Raw genomic sequence first — 21,525 nt, forward strand, 5'->3', positions numbered from 1 at the left:
TCTCCAAATTCTTTATCAATGTTGTTTCCAGTATGGTCGTCATATGTAAACTTTAAAAACATCTAGATAGTTACTTTTAGGTTATACGTGGTAGATTAAAAGTCATTCTTATATTCCTGTTGCTCAGACCTCCTGAGCAAAATGCATGCTGATATGTGTATGATGCTAGGAGTGAACATGATAAATTGATGTATAAACGATTTTTAAGAGGACCCTAAGAACAATTATGATACATAAACTCTCCCAACATGAGATATTTTTCGTTATGCTTGAAGATATTTTTTGGTGCGGGGGAGGGAGAGCAGTGGCAGGAAAAGTGGTGAGTTGCATATTTCTTTGCTTGATTTTGTACTGTAGCCAGAACTTTCTTAACTTTTTTTCTAACACAAAGAAAGTCCTACCACATTAATGACTCTTTAGTACGTTGCTAAAATACCTCAGTTTTATATTTCAATATTGATATGCTTCTCAGATAAGATTAGTCAATGTGAAGAGATTATTATGTCCTCTACAATGGAACCAAAGCCAGTAATGGAGTTAATATAACATACTTCAAAATAATTTCACTTTCAATGATGTAAATAAGCATTCATAATATTTAGTGTACTCCATTATGAATTTGCACATTAAATGATGACAAATGAAAGTCTTTTACAGCTTTTAAATGGTCATTAAATTATAGTTTTATTTACCTTGAACTCTAATATTGTAACCAATCCTTTTGATTACTGTGTATTCTGAGACTCAAAATAGTAAAGTACTTAAGATATGTACTATTTTATATAAACATGATTTAAAAGTTAACTGAAAAATTTGATTAATTTTGCTAGAGTAAGTAATTTTATCCCCTTAATTTAAAATATAGAGTGTTTATTATTGTTTATAATTCTTAAGCAGTAATTTGAGAAAAACTTAAGAAAAGTAAATACCCCCTAATAAACAACTGGATATCTCCTGAAGATTTGATATACTGTAGGGCAAAATGATATTACTTTTTAATGAGATTAATTATTACTAGTTACAATCATAGTTTTTGTGTAGGAAACAAAAAGTAAAAATAGAAAATGTGTGTATTTGGAATAAATGCTATATCTTTATATGGGAGCAAAGACTAAGATATTTATTTATTTGGCCATGCCTGTGGCATGCAGAAGTTCCTTGGCCAGGGATTGAAATGGAGCCACAGCAGTGACAATGTGGAGTCCTTAACCACTAGGTCACCAGGAAACTCCAGTGAGAGATATCTAAAAATCTATCCATAATAATTTCCACATTATTGACTTGACAAAATGAGGTATTACTGTTAATAAAAAAGGGAAGGAAGTTTTATGATAGACCATGAAGTTATTAAATGTTTTAGAGTATGAGATTTAAAACAGTAGCATGCTATAGAATTTACTATATATCTTATGTCTAAAGACTAAGAACTTTTGGACAGCATTATAGTAATATGTATTAAGAAACTTCAAAAAGAGTCCTAACTTGATCTTATAATTTTACATCTAAGATTCAAGCATGAAGACTTGAAGTGGAGGGAACCAAATGAAAGAAAAATACTCATTGAGCTATTAATTATTGTAGTGAATATCCTGAGGAATTTAAATTTCCAATGCAGAACTGTTTAAATAAGCTCAAATATATATTTTGTGTAAAGAGTTTGTGGTCTTGGGAAATTCTTTTGTTATACAATTACCTGGAAAAAAACTCAGGTAATAAACTTGTATATGAATTTGGAATGCAAATGCTCAAAACAAAAGGAGATAATAGAATGAAAAGATAGATGTAAAATACAGTGGTTTTTTTTTTTTTTCTTTGCTTTGTGGGAATTAGGGAGTTTTTTCCTTCTCTCTTTGTATTTACACGTTGTCCAAATATCTTCGATAAAGGGTTTAACATTTTATTAACAGAAAATAATACATAATAAATGTTTTTAAAATGGGACAAAAGACAAAGTCTTCTGCTTCTAGCCAGGATGTAGGAAGTTGCAACAATAAGTTGAGTAAGTGGCAGAATTAAAAATTTGTAAAAACACATCATTGAGCTGCAGATGGCAAGAAATCTAAATGAATCTAATTCTGGAAGTGGGAAAGCCCTTCTTATGGGAATAGAGACCCATGGCTGCATTCTTCCCTGGGTCTGCAGTAGAAGAGGCAGAACCAGGTCCTAGAATAAGATAAAAAGAAAGAGCCAGACTCTGTAAAACAACTTTCAACAGACAAGGACTGGCATAAAGGCTTTGAACTCCAAGGATTGAACCTCAGTCACAGTGAGCTATTACTCATCAGCCAGTTCTTTCCCATGGGGTCTCTACTGGGTGCCTGGAGGCAGCATGCGAAAGGCTGGGGGCAGTGCATGTGGGCTAAGAGAAAGTTCCAAAGATGTGCATGGGGACCTCGCAGAGTGAGAAGTAGCCATAAGCTGAAGGCATCTGACAGAACAGAGGAGCTGAGAGACATCTCTTGAGGTATCTGGGTTCCTCACCAAGTGCATGACTATTGCATGGGAAGGACTGAAAGCTGAGAGAAATCCTTAAGAAGACAAATCTCACCGAGTGAAAGGCAGCAGCCTGACAAAATAGAGCTGAAAAAGATCTTTTCTAGGCACAAGAGGTCTTCATCTAAAGCGAGGCAGTGGCTAGTGGAGAAACTTCATAGATGCAGAAAGCCCAGGGCAGAACTGGAGAGCAAAGTGAAATCCCCAACAGCTCCAAAGCTGATGGATGGTTCAAAAAACAGAAGGATTTCTGTGGCTTGGAAAACTGTCAGATGGACTGAAACCCATGTAATGTCCGCTAGAGGCTGCTGGTGCTTCAATCCTAAGGTCTGTTGAAGGAAAAGTCTCAATTCTACTCTCAAGACCTAAAACCAGGATGAAAGGAATCATAAAAACAGAAGCAAAACCTCCAAACTACAACAAACCCAGTCCCAGTTTAACAACAAAGTAATCCAGCCCACCCACCCAAGAAGCTTAATAGAGGAAGAGGCCTGCCCTTTTCAGGCTGTTAATATTATATACCTCAGTCCTTACAGTTCTTTTACTTATAGTGCCTGTGACATAATAAAAAATTACAAGGTAGGGACCCCAAATCTAGAGTAGAAACAAAAGCAGAAAAAAAAAAACCAGATTATCTGGATGTTGGAATTTGCAGATAGTAACTTGATAATAACTATTATAAATGTGTTAGATGATTTAGTGAAAAAGGTGCATAAAACAGATGGGAAAATAAGCAGAGGAATGAAAACTTAAAAACAAAACAAAACACCAAATGGAAATTCTAGAATTGAAATATTCAATTCAAAAATGAATTTATTTGATATTCTCAGAAGCAGACTAGATACAGCATGATAAAGATCAGTGAACTTGAGAGGTTAATAGAAAATATCCAACTGAAGCATTAGGAGAAAGAAAATTTTAAAAGAAAACCATCTGAGACTGTAAGATAATATGTAATTATCTAATATATGTGAAATTAGAGGTAAAGAGAAGGAGAGAATGGGACAAAATATTTGAGAAAGCAATAGCCAATTATTTTCCAAAATGGATGAAGTAAACCAATCCACAGGTCCCAGAGATTCAGCAAACCCTAAGCAGAGCAAATAAAAAGAAAATCATACTTAGACACATCATAGATGAACTGCTGTAAATCAGGGTAAAAATAAAATCTTAAAAGCAGTGAGAAAAAAAGCAGTTGCTCAGGGGAGCAACAACTACAAAGATGCCTGTCTTATAGCAAGAAGTAATGGAGGCCAGAATACAATGGAATGCCATCTTTAAAGTAATATTCATGAAGATAACAGTAAAATAATGATATTTTCAGACAGAAAAAGTCTGAGAGAATTCATCTTCATAAGACTTCGGTATAAGAAACACTTAATTCTCTAGGTGGAAGAGAAATATATCAAATGGAAGCATAATTTGGCAGAAAGGAATGAGGGGTACCAGAATAAGTGCATATGTGGATACAAATGACAAACTGAAATAATAAACAAAGCTATATACATATCCTTATTTATTGGTATGTTTATATTATCTTTATGTCTATAATTTAAGTCATTTAAAAGTCCATTGACTGCTTTAAGCAAACGTAATAGCCTCTTATGAGGGCTTATAAATTATGTAGAACAAAATCTAAAAGGGAAAAAGGCTGGAGGATCAAAATTATGTACATGATTGTAAAGCTCTATTTATATGGTGAAATAGTTCATTATTAAATATATATTAAATGTAGGCTCTGATAAGTTCAGGATGAATAATCAAGTGTCTATAGTAATGGCTAAAAATAACAGAAATGAAATACTAAGAAATACTTGATTGATTCTCCCACCGTCCACCCCCAATAAAAGGTAAGGAAATAGGTACAGAGGAACAAAGAAAAGATAAGATATGTATGGAATGCAGATACCTACATGTCAGATTTAAACCCAGCCGTAGCCATGATTGCATTCAAGGTAAGTGAACTAAACAAGTCACTTAGATGGCAGAGGATGTCAGAACGGATAATAAAAGCATGACTCAATTGTATACTATCTTTGAGACATGTACTCTAAATATTGTTGGCTAAAAAAATATGCACAGCCTTAAAGTTGAGAGTTGTTTTATTCAGGGGATAAAGCTGAGGACTTAAGCTGAGGAGGCAGCATTTCAAGTAACCCTGAGAAAAGTACTCTGAGAAAGCAGGGGGAGCTAGAATAGTAGGAGTTTTGAACAAGGGACAGGTAGTCAGAACAAAAGATTTCTGTTAAAACTAGGTATTTCAAGTTAAGGAATTTAGTACTTTTCTAAGTATGGGGAGACGCAAGTTCATGTGCTTACTGAAATCATTCCTTTGATATGCACCCCAGCTATCTGGGGCCAGTATCCTGATTTTTTACATCCCTGAGTTCCTTCAGGGCTCATTTTAGGGTGGGGCTACAGCCTGAAGGTTGTTAAATGGCAGGTATTCTTTGTTTCCTTCCAAAATCCCTTCAGGGCTCACCAGTTCACCCTAGGAGGTGGCTGCAAATTCTGACCACTGTGATGTCCTTTGTTTACTGATATGACAGGGAATATTTTACTTCTCAATATAAAGATGCAGATAAATGTAAAGAAAACAATTACGTTGAAATTAAAAGGGTGGAAAAAGGTACATGCTGTGCATACTCTAAGCATAAGAAAGTTGGTGTGGTCAAGTAGATAAGACAGAGTATTACCGAGGTGGAAGGACATTTCAATATTATGAAAAAATCCATTTACCAAGAGGAAATAATCTTAAGTATACATGCATTTAGGAACTTCAAATTATGTGAAGCAAAAATTGTCAGAGCCAAAGGGAGCAATCACCAAATTCCAGCATGATGAAAAAAATTTTTTCCAGATTCTTTTCCCATATAGGTTATTACACAGTATTGAGTAGATTTCCCTGTGCTATGCAGTAGGTCCTTTTAACCTATGTTTTATATAGTAATGTGTAGATGTCAATCCTAACCTCCTGATTTATCCTTCCTCACCCCACATTTTTCCTTTGGTTACCATAAGTTTGGTTTCAAAATCTTTGAGTCTGTTTCTATTCTATAAGTTCTTGTATCATTTTTTAAAATTAGATTCCATATATTAGTTATATGATATTTGTCTTTCTCTGTCTGACTTATTTCACCTAGTATGATAATCTCTTAAGTCCATGCATCTTGCTGAAGATGGCATTATTTCATTCTTTTTTATGGCTGAATAATATTCATATATATATATATATATATATATATATATATATATATCACATCTTCTTTATCAAATCCTCTATGGATGGACATTTAGGGTACTTTCTTGTCTTGACTATTTTAAATAGTGCAGCAAAGACCATTGGCGGGCATGTATCTTTTCGAATTACGGTTTTCTCTGGATATATGCCCTGTAGTGAGTTTGCTGGATTATATGGTAGTTCTATATTTAGTTTTTAAGGAAACTCCATACTGTTTTCCATAGTGGTTGTGCCAATTTACATTCCCACCAACAGTATAGGGGGGTTTCCTTTTCTCCACATCCTTTCCAGCATTTATTGTTTGTAAAGTTTTTGATGATGGCCATTCTGACTGGTGTGAGATAATACTTTGTTGTCGTTTTAATTTGTACTACTCTAATAATTAGAGCTGTTGAGCATCTTTTCCTGTGCTTTTTGGTCATCTCTCTTATTTGGAGAAATGTCTGTTTAGATCCTCTGACTCTTTTTTAATTGGGTTGTTTGTTTTTTGATATAAAGCTGTATGAGATGTTTATATTTTGGAGGTTAATCCCTTGTTGGTCATTTTGTTTGCAAAGATTTTCTCCCATTCTGTAGGTTTTTTTAAATGGTTTTCTTTGCTGTGCTTTTAAGTTTTTAATTAGGACTCATTTTTTATTTTTGTTTTTATTTTCTTTTATTCTAATTATTAAAAAATTTTTTTAGTATATAATGATTTTTATTTTTTTCATTATAGCTGGTTTACAGTGTTTTTATTTTCATTACTCTGGAAGGTGGATCAAAAAAGCTTGCTGCAATTTATGTCAAAGAGTGTTCTGTGTTTTCCCCTAAGTATGTGGTCTTATATTTAAGTGTTTAAACATTTTCAGTTTATTTTTGTGTATGGTGTTAGTGTTCTGATTTCATCCTTTACAGCAGCAGTTCAGTTTTCCCAGCACCCACTTATTGAAAAGAATATTTTTTTCCCATTGTATATTCTTGAGAAAGAAAAATGGAGCTGGAAGAATTAGGCTCCCTGACTTCAGGTTATACTACTAAGCTTCAGTCATCAAAACAGTGTGGTATTGGCACAGAAACAGAAATATAGATCCATGAAACAGTGTAGAAAGCCCAGAAATAAATCCATGCACATATGGTCAATTAATCTACAACAAAGGAGGCAAGAATATACAATGAAATTTTTCAAAGTTCCATTCTCTTAGTAATTGATAGAACAATTGGACAAAGCTTTCTATAGAATATCTTTCAAACAATTTGATTAAATTGACATTTGTAGAATCCTTTGTACAATAACTTCAAAAGTCACATTCATTTAAAGTACACACCAGAGTTTATCAAAGTAGAATGTATGAAAACAAGTTTCAATAAAAGTCATGATTAAAATCATACAGGGTATGTTCTCTGACTGCAAAAGAATTAATTGAAAATCAACTAAAATATGTAAACAATTCACAAATAGTTGGAAATTACATGACCAATGGCAAAAGTTTGAACTGAATAAATAGGAAAGCTCAATACATATAAAAAATTGTGGGAAACAGTGAAAGCAGAATATAGAGAAAAATTTATAACTTTCAATACTTAGTTTGAAAAGAAGAAGGGTGAAAATTCAATGATCAAATCATCCACATTAAACTATATATTACCTAGAGCCACCACCAAAAGTAGCATACAAAAATATGCATCCAAATGGAATTCTGTGAAAAAGGGATGGCAGGAAAAGTAAAACAGAGAAATGAAACAACAGAAAATAAAAAAATAAAATAAAATGATGGACTTAGCCTTAACATATCAATATTATATTAAAAACAAATTATCTAAGTATACCAATTAATAGAGATTGAGTCTATAAAAAATGTGACCCAACTGTATGTTATCTACAAAGCTTGAAACAGTTCAAATATATATGATACGTGGAGGTTAAATACATACCATGTAGTACTTTGCAGCACTAAAAAAGAACAAACCTGGTGTGTGCAGCAACTCGATGGATCTTGAGGTTATTACTCTGAGCGAAAAAAGCTGATCTCAAAGATCATGTTCTGTGTGATTCTATTTCTATAACATTTATGAAATGACAAAATGATGGAGATTGAAAACAGATTCAGTGGTTGGCTGGAGACAGGGGTGTTGGGGAAGAACAGCGTGGGTATGACTGTAAGGGAATGGCACAAGGAAGATCTTCATGGTGATGTAGTAGTTCTGTATCTTGATTGCAGAGGTGGTTACAAAGGTTTACATTTGTGATAAGATGACATAGAACTACAAACACAAGAATTGCACCAATGCCAAATTCCTGGTTTGATGTTTTAGTGTAATTATGTGAGATGAAAGCATTGGGAGATACTGGGTGCAGGGTACATGGGACCTTTCTTACTATCTTTCCCACTTCTTTTGAGTCTATAGTTATTTTTAAAATAAAAAAAGAAAAGGAATGAATGGTTGATTCAAGCAACAATATCAGTGGATATCAAAACAGTATGTTGACAAAAGAGTATACACTATATAATTCTAAGAAGTCTAAGAATAGTCAAGTATATGAAGTATGTGAAGAGATAAAGGCAACCTGTGTGACAGAAATTGGAACAATAGTTACCTGGGGGTGGATGGTGGGTGGGTTTTTGACTGGCAAGCAGCACAGTGAACTCAGTTTTTCAAAACCCATCAAACTGCTCATTGAAAATCTGTACATTTTGTTTCATGTAAACTCCAGCTCAATTAAAAAAAGCTAGAACTTGAAATAAAATTCCAAAAGTGACATGTTCTTCTCCTTTTTTTTAAACCACATTTCTCTTAAAATGGTCCTGTAATATGTGTTTTATTTACTCCAAATGTCCCATGTTAGATAGACAATTCCAATTAGTTCAAATTAACACTGCAAAAATATATGAAGTAAATTTCGCAGCATTTAATTTGGCCCCACTTACACAATAAGAATTGCCAAATATTTTAATTATGTCTTTAACTCTGACTTGAATTTAGGGAATAAAAAAGTAAGGCCAGAAAATAATCTATATTATATGAAGGTGGCAGCACATTGCCTTTCTTTTGAGAGGTTAAAAGCACAATTTTTCAGTTTATCTATATCAAAATATTTGTTCAGAGGTGCTTTTCTGATTAAATCTGTTGCCCTTCAGCAAGAATTCTTTGAACGCCTCTACATCATGTACACTATTGGCTACTCCATCTCCTTTGGATCCCTGGCTGTGGCTATTCTCATCATTGGTTACTTCCGGTGAGTGATGTCCCATCACTTTCTCCGTGAAGGGGCAGTTCCCTTTCCTTTCCATTGAAGGGACAGACAGCACGTAATCTGTGCCTCTAGTTATTTTGCCCAAACAAATAGTTTTTTGAATTCAGCCTAGTTTTATTTTCTTTGACTTTGACAATTTATTTTGCATGAGCCATTCAAGGTTTTTCCTTGTTTTTTTTTTTTTTTTTTTGTTTAAAAATTTAAAGCATCAAAGCAGTATGAAACAATTAAGCTGATAGATCTGCATTGCAGTATGTTTTGTTTGCAAATTGAGGCAGAGAATAGTCAAATGAGTCACAAAAATTTTCACTCATCATGTTAAAACTTATTTCACTTTTTCCCAAATGATTTTGGTGCCACTGGGCTCCTAAAATGAATTTCTATTCATTTTAAGTATCTCTAAATGATTTGACATCATAGATAAAGAAGTAGTATTGCTTTTGGTGTGGCTTTTTTTTACCCACTTAAACTTTTGTCCAGTTCAACTTAATCTAAATCAACACAGAATTCTGATCACCAATATAGAGATGAAACTGAACAATGTTTCATAGGATGATGCTTGAAGTTGGTTTGTAACCCAAGGAGCCTAGAAAATAATTAGTTTACTATTTGAAAAGTGCTGTGATTCAGGTGGTTTATAGTGATTTGGGAGGTCAGAGGAGGCACAAGAAGGAAGACCTCCTAAATGACTGAAATCTCAATTGATACATAAGTATACATAACATTTAGTCAAAAGAGGAGACTGGGGAGAGAGTTTCAAACCTAAGTTTTTTTTTTTTTCTTTTTAGGGCCATACCCATAGCATATGGAAGTTCCCAGGCTGGGGGTCGAATTGGAGCTACAGCTGCTGGCCTACACCACAGCTCATAGCAACACCAGATCCTTAATTTACTGAGTGGGGCCAGGGATTGAACCTGCAACCTCATGGACATTAGTTGGGTACATTTCCACTGAGCCACAATGGGAACTCCAAAAACCTAAGTTTAAATCAGGAAAAAGTGCAGAATATTTGAGAATTTAGAATTTTGGTGTAGGCAAGTGGCGTGCACTGAGGTTAGAGAGGTGAGCGGGGTTGAGACTATGTTGAGATCTGTGTATGGAATCTGCCCTTCATCCGAGGAGCCAATAAGGAGCCATGAAGGAGTTAAGCAGATGAGACATGAAACATAACTTGCATGGTAAGGTGGAGTGTGAGGTGGTGAAGCCCATTTGGCAGATGCTGGTAGAGTCGTCAGGACAAGAAGATTGTGGCCTGGCCTAGGGCAGTGGCCTTGGGGATTGGGTAGAAATGCACAGTTTCAAGGTATACTGAGATTGTACAATTTATAAAATTTAGTGCTAAATTACGTGTGGGAAAAGGAGTGAGGTTAGATGATACATTAGGAAACTGAAATAGAGGTTTTAGAAATTAACAGAAACTACAACTAAGAAAGGTTTTACATTATATATATTATCTTTTATGTATTTTTTGACATTTCTATTATTTTACAGTCTTCCTTGAAACTTCTCACACCTATTTCCTGGTTTGTTTTTCTCCTTTGATGTATTTCTATCTAATGTATTATATGATGTTTTATTTATTTATCTTTTTATATTTTTGTCTCTCCCTCTAGAATGTAAAGCCACACGAGAGTAGGCATTTATTTATTTTTTTTACTATTTACTCTTGGTAGCTGCAGTGTACTTAATATGTCCTAGTGATCAATAAATATTTGTTGAATTAATAAATAAATGACTAGTTATAATATTCCAACTACTTCTTTTAACACAGTTGCCCAGTTAATAGTGGTATAGTGGTGTAGTTTATATTTCCAAAGCTTTTGCTTTATTGATTTAGGGTCCATTTTTTCAACAAGCATTTTTCTCTACCATGTGATAGACCCTTTTTGGCAATGGCAGAGGCCAAGTTAAGATATGCTGCAGACCAGAAAATTAGTGTATACGTCATTGGGAGACATTGACACATGAAGTGATTATCAAATAAAATATTGTTATTATTGTAATGCAGGTCTCATAAATAGCTTTGGGAATACTTATGGACTAGTCCAAAACTGACAAGGGAAGGAGATTTCTCAATACAACTGATATGTGAGCTGATTTTAATGATGAGAAGGAATTCAGCACATTCCAGATGATGGGAACAGAACGTGCAAAGGTCAGAGGCACAAAGCAGCAAAACATACTCAAGGAATACAGAAGTTTCCCATACAGAAGAATGCAACATTTGATGCACAGGGAGGAGGGGCCATGTAGAAATGGCCAGAGAGAAACTAGATTTTGTGGCAATAGATTTTGCAGGCTCTTGTCAAAGACTTTGAATTTTGTCTTCTATGGTACTGTACAGGGAAGTTTTTAGGTAGAAGCATGACATGATCACATTTGTGGGGTTGTAGAGGGGTTCCTCAAAATAGCCTCATGTATTTGGTTTGGCAGTTATATCTTATTTGAAAGACAAGAAACTGAAGCGCAGTGTCCACAGTCACAAGGTCCATAGGTGGTCCAGCTGGAAATAGAACCTTCATCTCTGACTCTGATCCAGAGTTCATTCCATTACAGGAAACTTAGCTGTGGTTGTTTAGAATAATAAATACTTATAAGAGTAAAGCTACATGAAATTTCAGGGAGGGTACAAATGACTAGGTCATAATTCTTCAGTTTACATAATAGTTTATCAAAGTATTTAACAGTGGATTCTTTCTATAATATGAAATAAAAAATATATTATTGGGTTAAAACATTTTTTTTTGATGAAAACATTTCTTACTCCTTTACACTTGAGTATTTCATCTTTTCTGGAAGAGAAGCAGTAATGTGTGTTCATTGTACAGGAAAGCTGTGCTTTCTCACAATCAGGCAATAGTAGAGCTCTGCCTTTTGACCAGATTATACATCCCTTTTCCTAGAGCTTTTTTATGGATCAAACTTAAAAAACTATTTTTTTTGGAGTTAGTTTTCTGTACTAGTTAGTGGTGCTATAATATACTCCCAAGTATGTTACTGACCTAATTTGTTTCTAAGACCCTTTTATAATTTCCAAGCATTTTACATTACAGGAAGCTTGTTTTCTAACATTCCTAGGAAATAAAACTGTGCAACACTGTTAAAATATCTTACTTTTTCTTACAGAGAATGTATAGAATATGTGAACATTTCAATTTTATAAGACTTAACCCTGTTCAAGGTGGTTCTCCATTAATGATTTATTACTTCAGTCTATGTTGTAATGTAATGCTATAGTGTAATGTCGCCTAATATTTAACGCTGCATAAGCTGGATAAATATGGTAGCAGATCAGGATAAATTTGAAATTAAGCCTCAAAAACTTACATTTTAGTTTTGGACCCCAGTTGTTTCTGTCTTTGTTCAGGTTTATTCTATTCCTTCTTTTGGGGGAGGAGTTTTGGTTCATTTACGTATTTTCTTTTTCCATTTCTAATTTTATTCAAATCTAAATACTGAATATTTTCTCTCCATAGACGATTGCATTGTACTAGGAACTATATCCACATGCACTTATTTGTGTCTTTCATGCTGAGAGCTGCGAGCATCTTTGTCAAGGACAAAGTGGTCCATGCTCACATAGGAGTAAAGGAGCTGCAGTCCCTGATAATGCAAGGCAACCTACAAAGTTCCATAGAACTGCCTTCTGTGGACAAATCACAATATGTAAGTGTTTTCACCTTGAGCTGTTGTCATGGTTCACCACTTTGAACAGTAAGAAAGCCCACCTGCAAAACCAGAAGCCTGGAGTTAAAAAATCCATGGCATTTAGTTCTTTTACTGTAGATTCTGAGGCTTGTTCTCATGTAAGATTTCCATGGAACTTGATTTGCTCTTAAATGTCCTCATGGTATTTAGTAAGTAGAATCACCCAATAATTTGGTTAATTAGAAGTGGTATCACCATTGAAGCAATGAATTTGGAAATTAGGTCGAGTAGATTGTCTTGATGTTGTGAATTAATGCTGTTAGTATCTATGCTTTGTAATTCATTGGCATGTCTACTGTCTGATTCTGGATTGCCTTTGTTGAATGAAGGGGGTGTGACGGTGTGCCACTTGAGGGTAGACCTCTATGAGTGAGCCTAGCCTAGGCAGGATTAGCTGAGCTTCAACCAGATTACAGAACCAACTAGCCAATCCATAGATCATAAAACATTTAAAATGGTTGTTTTAAGCCATTAACTTTTAGGACATGAAAAAGGCCAGAATAAAATAAACTCATGGTAGAATGATGGATAGTATTTCTTTTTGCTTTTCTGTACTTTCCTAATATTTTCTGATGATCAAGTATTATTTTTATAAGCATAAAAATAATTTCTTATAACTTCTAAAGGAAAAAAAGTCCTATTTTAAAATTAGAATCAAACCAGCAGTCTTAGAAATGCTATGTTAAAATAACTTTGTTTTGTCTCTTTCAAAAATCTTGACCTTCCTATGTACAAGAGCTAGTAGATTACAAAAACGAAATGGAAGAACTGCTTTTTAGTGGTCTAATGTTGACATCCAGTGCAATTAGGAGTTCTAATATAGTGCAATGTTGGTTTATTTGTAACAGATTGGGTGCAAGATTGCTGTTGTGATGTTTATTTACTTCTTGGCTACAAACTACTATTGGATCTTGGTGGAAGGTCTCTATCTGCATAGTTTAATCTTTGTCGCGTTCTTTTCGGACACCAAGTACCTGTGGGGCTTCACCTTGATAGGCTGGGGTAAGGCATTTCTCTCTCCTTTCCTTTTCAACTAGAGTATGGAATTTAGGGGTTTTCTGTCTTGCCTGTCATTAGCATCCTTTCAGCCATTTCCCTGAAATGATCCCTCTCCATCCTATCTTTAGCCTTCCTTTCTCTTTAACTGTTTATTGAGAAAAATTATTAAGATCAAGTCTATAATCCTCCCAGTGGTCACAAACTTTTCATGTTAAACTTAGGGTTAGTGTTCTAAGGCCAGAATCTTGAGAAGATTTTTTTGGGGGAAATACCTTGTTAGCCATGCATTTAGAACTGCTGTACTCATGTCTTATGTCAATGTCCTGATTTAACAATAATTTCATCCTGAAAATTTTGAGTTTCGAATTTCTAAGCTATAATGATGCATCTTTGATTGGTAATTCTAGGTCATATGATGAAAATCCCAGAAAGGGATTTATGAGACCATCTTGACTGCATTTAATGATATGAATTACAAACTAATTATGTAGATTTACCATGTCTTTTGGAAGGAAATAATTCAAATTACTTTTGGCATAAATAATTAAAAAAAGGATATTCATCTCACATTCCCAAAATGCCTTGTCAGTAACTAGGCAGTAACTCAAAGTGATGTGGAGAAAGGATGTTGTTTATTTGTTATAATGTGAGAGAAATTAAAACTCATATATGGTTAAAATTAAGAAGGATTAACAATTGCTATTTTAATATCTAACTTATGAGGTGTTTAGCACAGGAAAAAAAATGAACTAAGTGGCTCCGGATTAAATTTGAAGTTTTTTTTCCCCTTCAAAATATTTCTTTGCCTATTTTGCCTTAACATTATTTTAACATTTGAAAATGTGAAGTATGGAATATTGAACTTCCTGTTGGTTAATGACCTTTAAGAAGACAAAGGGTCAGTTGACTGTAACACTTTGTTATGAAACACTAAATTTTGTGAATACTATTTTATTTCTGAAGGCAGTTTGTTTGTTTTAGGGCTCTCCCTTATCTTTGACCAGCAGTTACTAAAATAAAAAAAAATACTTTATTTTTTAGGGTTCTTTGGAAATTTTCTCAACTGTTTGGTGGTCTCCCAATCAAAATTATTTCTGTGTACCCTCATAATGACCACAAGTTGGTAGAAAATTCAACAGGGAATTTGTCTGAGTTCTGTTTTATCCTTTGGGTGTCTAGTGTGACACTGGTCACACCAGTGATAAACTTGTTTTTCTTTCTTTACGTATTGGTTTGATTCCCCATCAACTCTTATTTGGGCTCGAGCACTCTGTCACTCCTTCAAGTCAGGAGTTTGCATTATTGAAACCCGGGAAACCGGTTCTCAAATCTTTCTATGAAAAAGATAGTTAAAAAATTAGAGTTCCAGGGAGCATCTGTGCAAGTATGAGGTTCTCACCTTCCTTTACAACTTGTATTAATTTGTCCGTAAAAATTTTGGCAAAGGAATGATGACAGTAGATGTAGGAACGACAGCTAGAGTAGATAAGCTTTGCTTCTTGAAATCTTCATTTTATCAAATGGTTTAGGAACATGCATGAAAGCAAGTAGAATTTACATGGAAGTTCACTCTAAGAAAGCATCTTGCATACAATCTTTTGTGTTTGTTTGTTTGTTTTTCAGGGCCGCACCTGCAGCATATGGAAGTTTCCAAGCCATGGGTTGGATCAGAGCTACAGCTGCTGGCTGCTGGCCTACACCGTAGCCACAGCAGTGTGGGGTCTGAGCTGTGTCTGTGACCTACACCACAGCTCACAGCAATATCAGATCCCCGACCCACTGAGCAAGGCCTGGGATCAAATCTGCATCCTCATGGATACATGGATAGTCGGATTCGTTTCCACTGAGCCATGAAGGGAACTCTGCATGCAATCTTAATTTAAAACACTAACAATCAATCTTTATACAGAGTTAGGGCTCTACAGCTATACAACATCTCCATTAAAAAATAATCTAGGCTAGGGCATATATAATTAAAAAATGGTAATATATTTCAAAGAATATCTCCCTGCTACTAAAACACAATTACTATTTAATGAAATAAATATCCAAGTCTATTTGATTAATAGACTATTATTCTCTTATCTCAACACTGACAGCCTGATTTTAAAATATCATTTTTATTTCAGACTCATTTTTTCCAAATTTCCATAAGAAAAATAATGATCAAAACAGCTGCTTTGCAAAATCCTTTGCTAGAATAATCCATAGTGAACCTGGTGATTTATTGGCTTCATTAGAGAAGAGAAGTTGCTTGGATTCCTTTGTTGTTCATTTGGACCCAATTAGCCTTCTCTAGGTTGATAAATACTCAGTACTTCATTACTCACATTGCAGTGATGTGTGGAGTTACATTATTTACATTGCTTTTTCTGATTCTTAAAAAGAAGTGGGCAGGGAAGAAATTATAATCTCAGGAGGAACATTTGCCATATCTGCCTTAGTAAATTGCAAGCAGATATTTTAAATGACCGTTTTGTACATCTGCATCACAAAACAAGATGTATAAAGGAGTAAAGGCAAATTCTAATGATGGCTAGGTTTCTTTTCTTTCAGCCAACTATAACCTTAATATTTTCTATCCCTGCCTCAATTTTCTCATACATAAGGCACTTTACTCTTGGTTTCAGCTACACATTTTAAAAATTCTGTATTTAAAAAGTGTCAGTCAAAAGGTACAAACTTCCAGTTGTAAGATAAATAAGTACTAGGGGTATAATGTCCAACGTAGTAGGAAAAAAAGATGTCAGTCTTGCTTTCTCATTCTTATTGAATGTGATAATTTACTTCTGTATCAACAGCCGTTCTTAATTTTCACCTGTCAGATGAAATGCCGGAATGTACGTATTATCATATAAAAGTATCTTTCCTGGAGTTCCCATCATGGCTCAGTGGTTAATGAATCCGACTAGGAATGATGAGGTTGTGGGTTTGATCCCTGGCCTTGCTCAGTGGGTTAAGGATCTGGCGTTGCCGTGAGCTGTGGTGTAGGTCACAGACGCGGCTTGGAGCCCACGTTGCTGTGGCTCTGGCGTAGGCTGGCAGCTACAGCTTCAATTAGACCCCTAGCCTGGGAACCTCCATATGCCGCAGGAGCGGCCCAAGAAATGGCAAAAAGACAAAAAGACAAAAAAAAAAAAAAAAAAAAAAAAAAGACATCTTTCCTGGTGATACCATATAGCTGTGATCCTGTTGCCAAGGCTTCATGTAGAATATTTTCATATTTTGTATTATCTGGAAATAATCAGAAGATACCACATTTCCAATTTTATTATTCAGTATAAAATCTCAATCTAGCGAACATTTTTTTGATCATCCACTTGGCAGTAAATGTAATTGAAATACATGATATGTATTAAAGTTCTAGCACACAAGGAGCATGCAGTCTGGACCCTTTAGGGTATTTTATTTTTTTGTAGGCCTATTCTGATCATATGTATTATTTTCAAAATATTTAATTTATAAAATCTGTTCTTCATAAAATTGTTCATGATAGTCAATATAACACCTTTACACAGTTAAAAATCTTGATGTTTGCTTTAAGCAAAATTTAAAAATCTAGAAAAACATTTCTCCTTTCCACTATGATTTAATATCATTATTAATTCTACCTTAAAGTTATCCTAAGGCAAAATTATATTTAACAGAGTCTATAAAAAACATATATTTTGACCCTAGAACTTGGTTCTTATTTCAGTCTTTTAAGATATAATTTGGGATTTTACTCCTTATCATTAAATAGTATATGGATTATTTATTTATTTATTTTTCATCTTTTTAGGGCCACACCTGCAGCCCATGGAGGTTCCGAGGCTAGAGTTCCAGTCAGAGCTGAAGCCGCTGGCCTATGCTAGGGCCACAGCAACGCAGGATGTATGCCATGTGTGTGGCCTACACCACAGCTCACAGCAATGCTGGATCCTTAACCCACTGAGCAAGGCCAGGGATCGAACCCGCATCCTCCTGGATGCTAGTCGGGTTTGTTAACTGCCGAGCCATGACAGGAACTCCTGGATTATTATCTGTTTAAAAGACAATAAATTATACTCCGATTTAGATATTCATTTGTAATAGTTTTGTAGACTTATCTCTGTGGATTCACTTGGTTTCAAGATTCTATCTCCTCTCCATCAATGTGATTTTCTGGTTTCTGCCCGCTGGCCATATTTAATTCAGTAAACATGTTTTCTTTTCCATTATAGGCTCTTCTGTTTTAGGTTTTTCCTCTTTCATGATGCCTTTTTAAATTTTATTTATAGGAGAGATTTATTTGAAGATATATTACAACATAAAAACTACATGAAATCTTAGTTTTCACTCATACAGTGATAAATTAGACATAGCGGTAATAAAAAAACTTTTAAAATCCAGAATGCACAAAGTACCGCACAATTTGCTAAGTCAAATTAGTTGATAAGCAAACCTTACAGAACAGCTTCACATCAGCCAAGGCCACGAACACTGTGTACAACATGTTTGAACCGACAGATTGACAACGTTAAAAATATAGCAATATCAGCACACATTGGGATCTCTGGTGCTGGAAACAAGGGTGCTGGGAGGGAGGGCAAAACTAGTCCTTAGTAGTCTTCTCCTTGATTTTAACTGAGGCCCTCTCTCATGCTTCTAGAACCGTTTTTAGACTATGAATTAGATTTTTTTTTAAGATTTATTTATTTCCCATAGTATTTCTACCCCAGGAGGAGACAGATCTTTCATAAATAGACACTCACCTTTGTAATAATGCAACACTTTCAAAAGCTCTTCAATTTTCCTCGTGGACAGAGGTTCTCATTCAGTATTGGCTTGAGAGTCCTATGTGAGTTGAGAACAATTCTGTCAAAATCATATAAACAAATTTTTAGGTTCCTTAAAGAATGAATCAGCAAGTGATGAATACTGGATTCTAGCATCCTGCAGTGAGTAGGGAGGGAAGAGGAGACAGAGCTTGGAGCATTATGTCTGAGCAGTCACCAGACTGGACTCCCAGGGGAATCAAGGTTTCTGCTTAGTAGCACATGGTATGTCTTAGCAAATCTGGGAATCCCCATGTCATGATGGACTTCTGATTTTTAGGGTTAGCTCTACGCTTTATGATCAAGCTATGACTTTATACAAGGCTACAGTAGCATTGCAGGAGGAGGGTAAGGCTGAGGTTGGGTTATATGAAGCCTCTGAAGTTTCTAAAACAAGATAAAACTGTATGGACCAACATGGCAAGACCTTTTTCCCCACTTTGGCTTTGAGGCATCTCTGGGTTGTGCAGTGGGCTGCCACATAAGTTTTTATTTGAAGAGAGAGTTTAATTGCTAAAAAAATTTTGACTATAATTAGTCAACACCTTCATTTTAAAGGAGCATGGGGAGTTCCTATTGTGGCTCAGTGGTTAATGGATCAGACTAGAAACCATGAGGTTGATGGTTTGATCCCTAGCCTCACTGGGTGGGTTAAGGATCCGGTGTTGCTGTGAGCTGTGGTGTAGGTCACAGAGTTACACCTGTTGCTGTGGCTGTGGTGGAGGCCGGTGGCTACAGCTCTGATTAGACCCCTGGCCGGGGAACCTCCATATGCCATGGGTGTGGCCCTAGAAAAGGCAAAAAGACAAAAAAATAAATAAATAAAGGAGCATAGCAAAAGCCACACCAAAACCCCAGTCTGCTTATTCTTATGCCAGAGATTGCTTCCTCCTCAGACTCACTTATTTTGTAGGGAAAATAACTCAGTTCTTAAGGTAAATGGAAAATTAGTGTAACATCCAAGTCTGTGTTAAATTTACTTAAAACAACATTTAAATTTAAAATAACATTTAAATTTCAAACATTTCCTCCTATATTTATGTGTTCTCAATTCTATAATAATGTGATACCAAGATAGTAATCAAAATCCTTTAAGACAAGTTCCCAATGTGGCTCAGCAGGTTAAGAACCCGACATAGTATGTGTGAGGATACGGGTTTGATCCCTGGCCTCGCTCAGTGGGTTAAGGATCTGGCATTGCTGCAAGCTGCGGCATAGGTCATAGATGCAGTTTGTATCTGGTGTTTCCATGGCTGTGGCATAGGCTGGCAGCTGCAGCTCCAATATGACCCCTAGGCTAGGAACTTCCATATGCTGCAGGTGGGGCCTTAAAAAGAAAAAGAAAAAAAAAAACAGGAAAAAAAATCCTTTAAGAACCCCAAATGGTTTCTGTTCTTTGTTCTTCGATGGTTGTCTCTATGCTAGTCTTGATTTTCTGAGAGGATGAGGAAAGCAATTTCATTAAGACAAGGTGTCTGATATAAGGTATTTGTTAAAATTATCGTTTAAAACGTAATTCCAGCTCAAGAACCATTCATCAATGCATATAGAGTGCCATTCAGGACATTGCCTGATTGGGAGATTATAAAGGAAGCAGAAGATAAACACCTGAAAATGAGAAAAATGTGGACATTTTGATCAAAGGCAGATGAACATTTTTCAAAGATAACCAAGGCAGCAGAATAGTAAAGGGATCTATGTCAGTCAGGCCTTTTTGATTCTGTCAGAAGGAGCCATGCTCTCCATTACAGCATATGATTCTTGTTTTTTCTTTGTAGTGCTAATTGATAACTGAAGTTGTGTTACCACTTTTGCCTCCCCCTGACAAAATATGTTTCAAGAGAACAGGGATATTGTTTATTTGTTTTTTAATCTTCTGAGACTGTAATGGTTCTTGACATAGGAATAGGTGTTTAATAAGTGCTTAATGTATATTTGGATGGGTGGATGGATAGATATTTTAAGAAGACAGAATATGCAGTCTGAACCTAAAAATTAAACAATTATGCAGATATATTTTGACAAAAATTCCTAGAACATAGAATTTGAGCAGATTTGTTTTAAAAAAGGAGTTATATATAAATAATAAATAAAATCAGAATGTGGAGTCAGGAAATTAAATAGCCATATAAGCAGCTGAGGTTAAATTCAATTACATCACTGAGGAGACCAAAGAAATTCCCTTTTGTGGGGTATCATCTCATTTTATTTTTGTTTCTGAAAATTTTTTCATCTGAGTCTATTTTTATGTTCACTTTTATGAGAAAAGATATGTGAAAAATTTTAAATGTGGTTTTTAAAAAGTAAGGAATAATTGTATTGAATAAAAAATGTTCTGAGTTATATTAAAACTTTTTTTTTCTCCTTTTGTAAGGTGCTCCCCAGATTCTATAGTGTTTTCATTACAATCTCTCTTTCCTTTTAAAAAAATCTCTTTCAGAAAGGCCCCATAATGAAAAATATCCATTAAATCCTTTGATCTTCTATTGCAATGTTCCTACAAGTTAGGGTTTGTGATTTTTTATGACGTCTGAGTCTAATCAAGTATAGCATGAACTGAGCAGTCTGCCTTTACTGGGGAGTACATAGGTTTGATGTTGAAAGTTCACAGGTGTTTATTATTAATGAAGGACAAATACATCATGCTCATGCTTCTCTAAACTATTGATGCCTGCAAATGCTTCTATCTTGAGCCCATACCAACAAAAAAGAAGAGGCTAACCCAATCAAACCTTCTTAATTTTGTAACTTGCAGGATCACCTTTCTACACTTTCAACTTTTAGAATGAGAAAGTTCAAATTTTTTAAAACCTCAGCCTTCCTGCCACTCTTCCTGAGTCCCTCTTGTTGCCTCTTCACTCCTCCTGGAAAGCATGTGGCCATCAGCATGGCCAGAGCAAAGTTGCATGTACCAACCACTGCTGCCTGCTTCTGACCACAGGAACTTCGGTCTCCTCCAATCATGGTTTGACCCTACATCCCTTGAATGAAAATTGGTCCAATCTTCATTTTTAGACTTTGGAGAACAAATAACATCAATGTACCAGCTGATTTCT

General features: G+C 35.1%; 1 protein-coding gene across 1 annotated transcript in view; it reads left to right on the top strand.

The window, feature by feature from the left end:
* The window catches only part of PTH2R (parathyroid hormone 2 receptor), an 88,813-nt gene that overhangs the window by 37,597 nt on the left and 29,691 nt on the right, over nucleotides 1-21,525 (top strand). Inside the window, exons 5-7 of the mRNA XM_005672143.3 lie at nucleotides 8,851-8,948; nucleotides 12,443-12,632; nucleotides 13,523-13,676. Coding sequence (XP_005672200.3) covers nucleotides 8,851-8,948; nucleotides 12,443-12,632; nucleotides 13,523-13,676 — 442 coding nt within the window. The remainder of the gene's footprint in view (nucleotides 1-8,850; nucleotides 8,949-12,442; nucleotides 12,633-13,522; nucleotides 13,677-21,525) is intronic.

The sequence above is a fragment of the Sus scrofa genome, chromosome 15 (assembly GCF_000003025.6).
Source record: "Sus scrofa isolate TJ Tabasco breed Duroc chromosome 15, Sscrofa11.1, whole genome shotgun sequence".
Classification (NCBI taxonomy): domain Eukaryota; kingdom Metazoa; phylum Chordata; class Mammalia; order Artiodactyla; family Suidae; genus Sus; species Sus scrofa.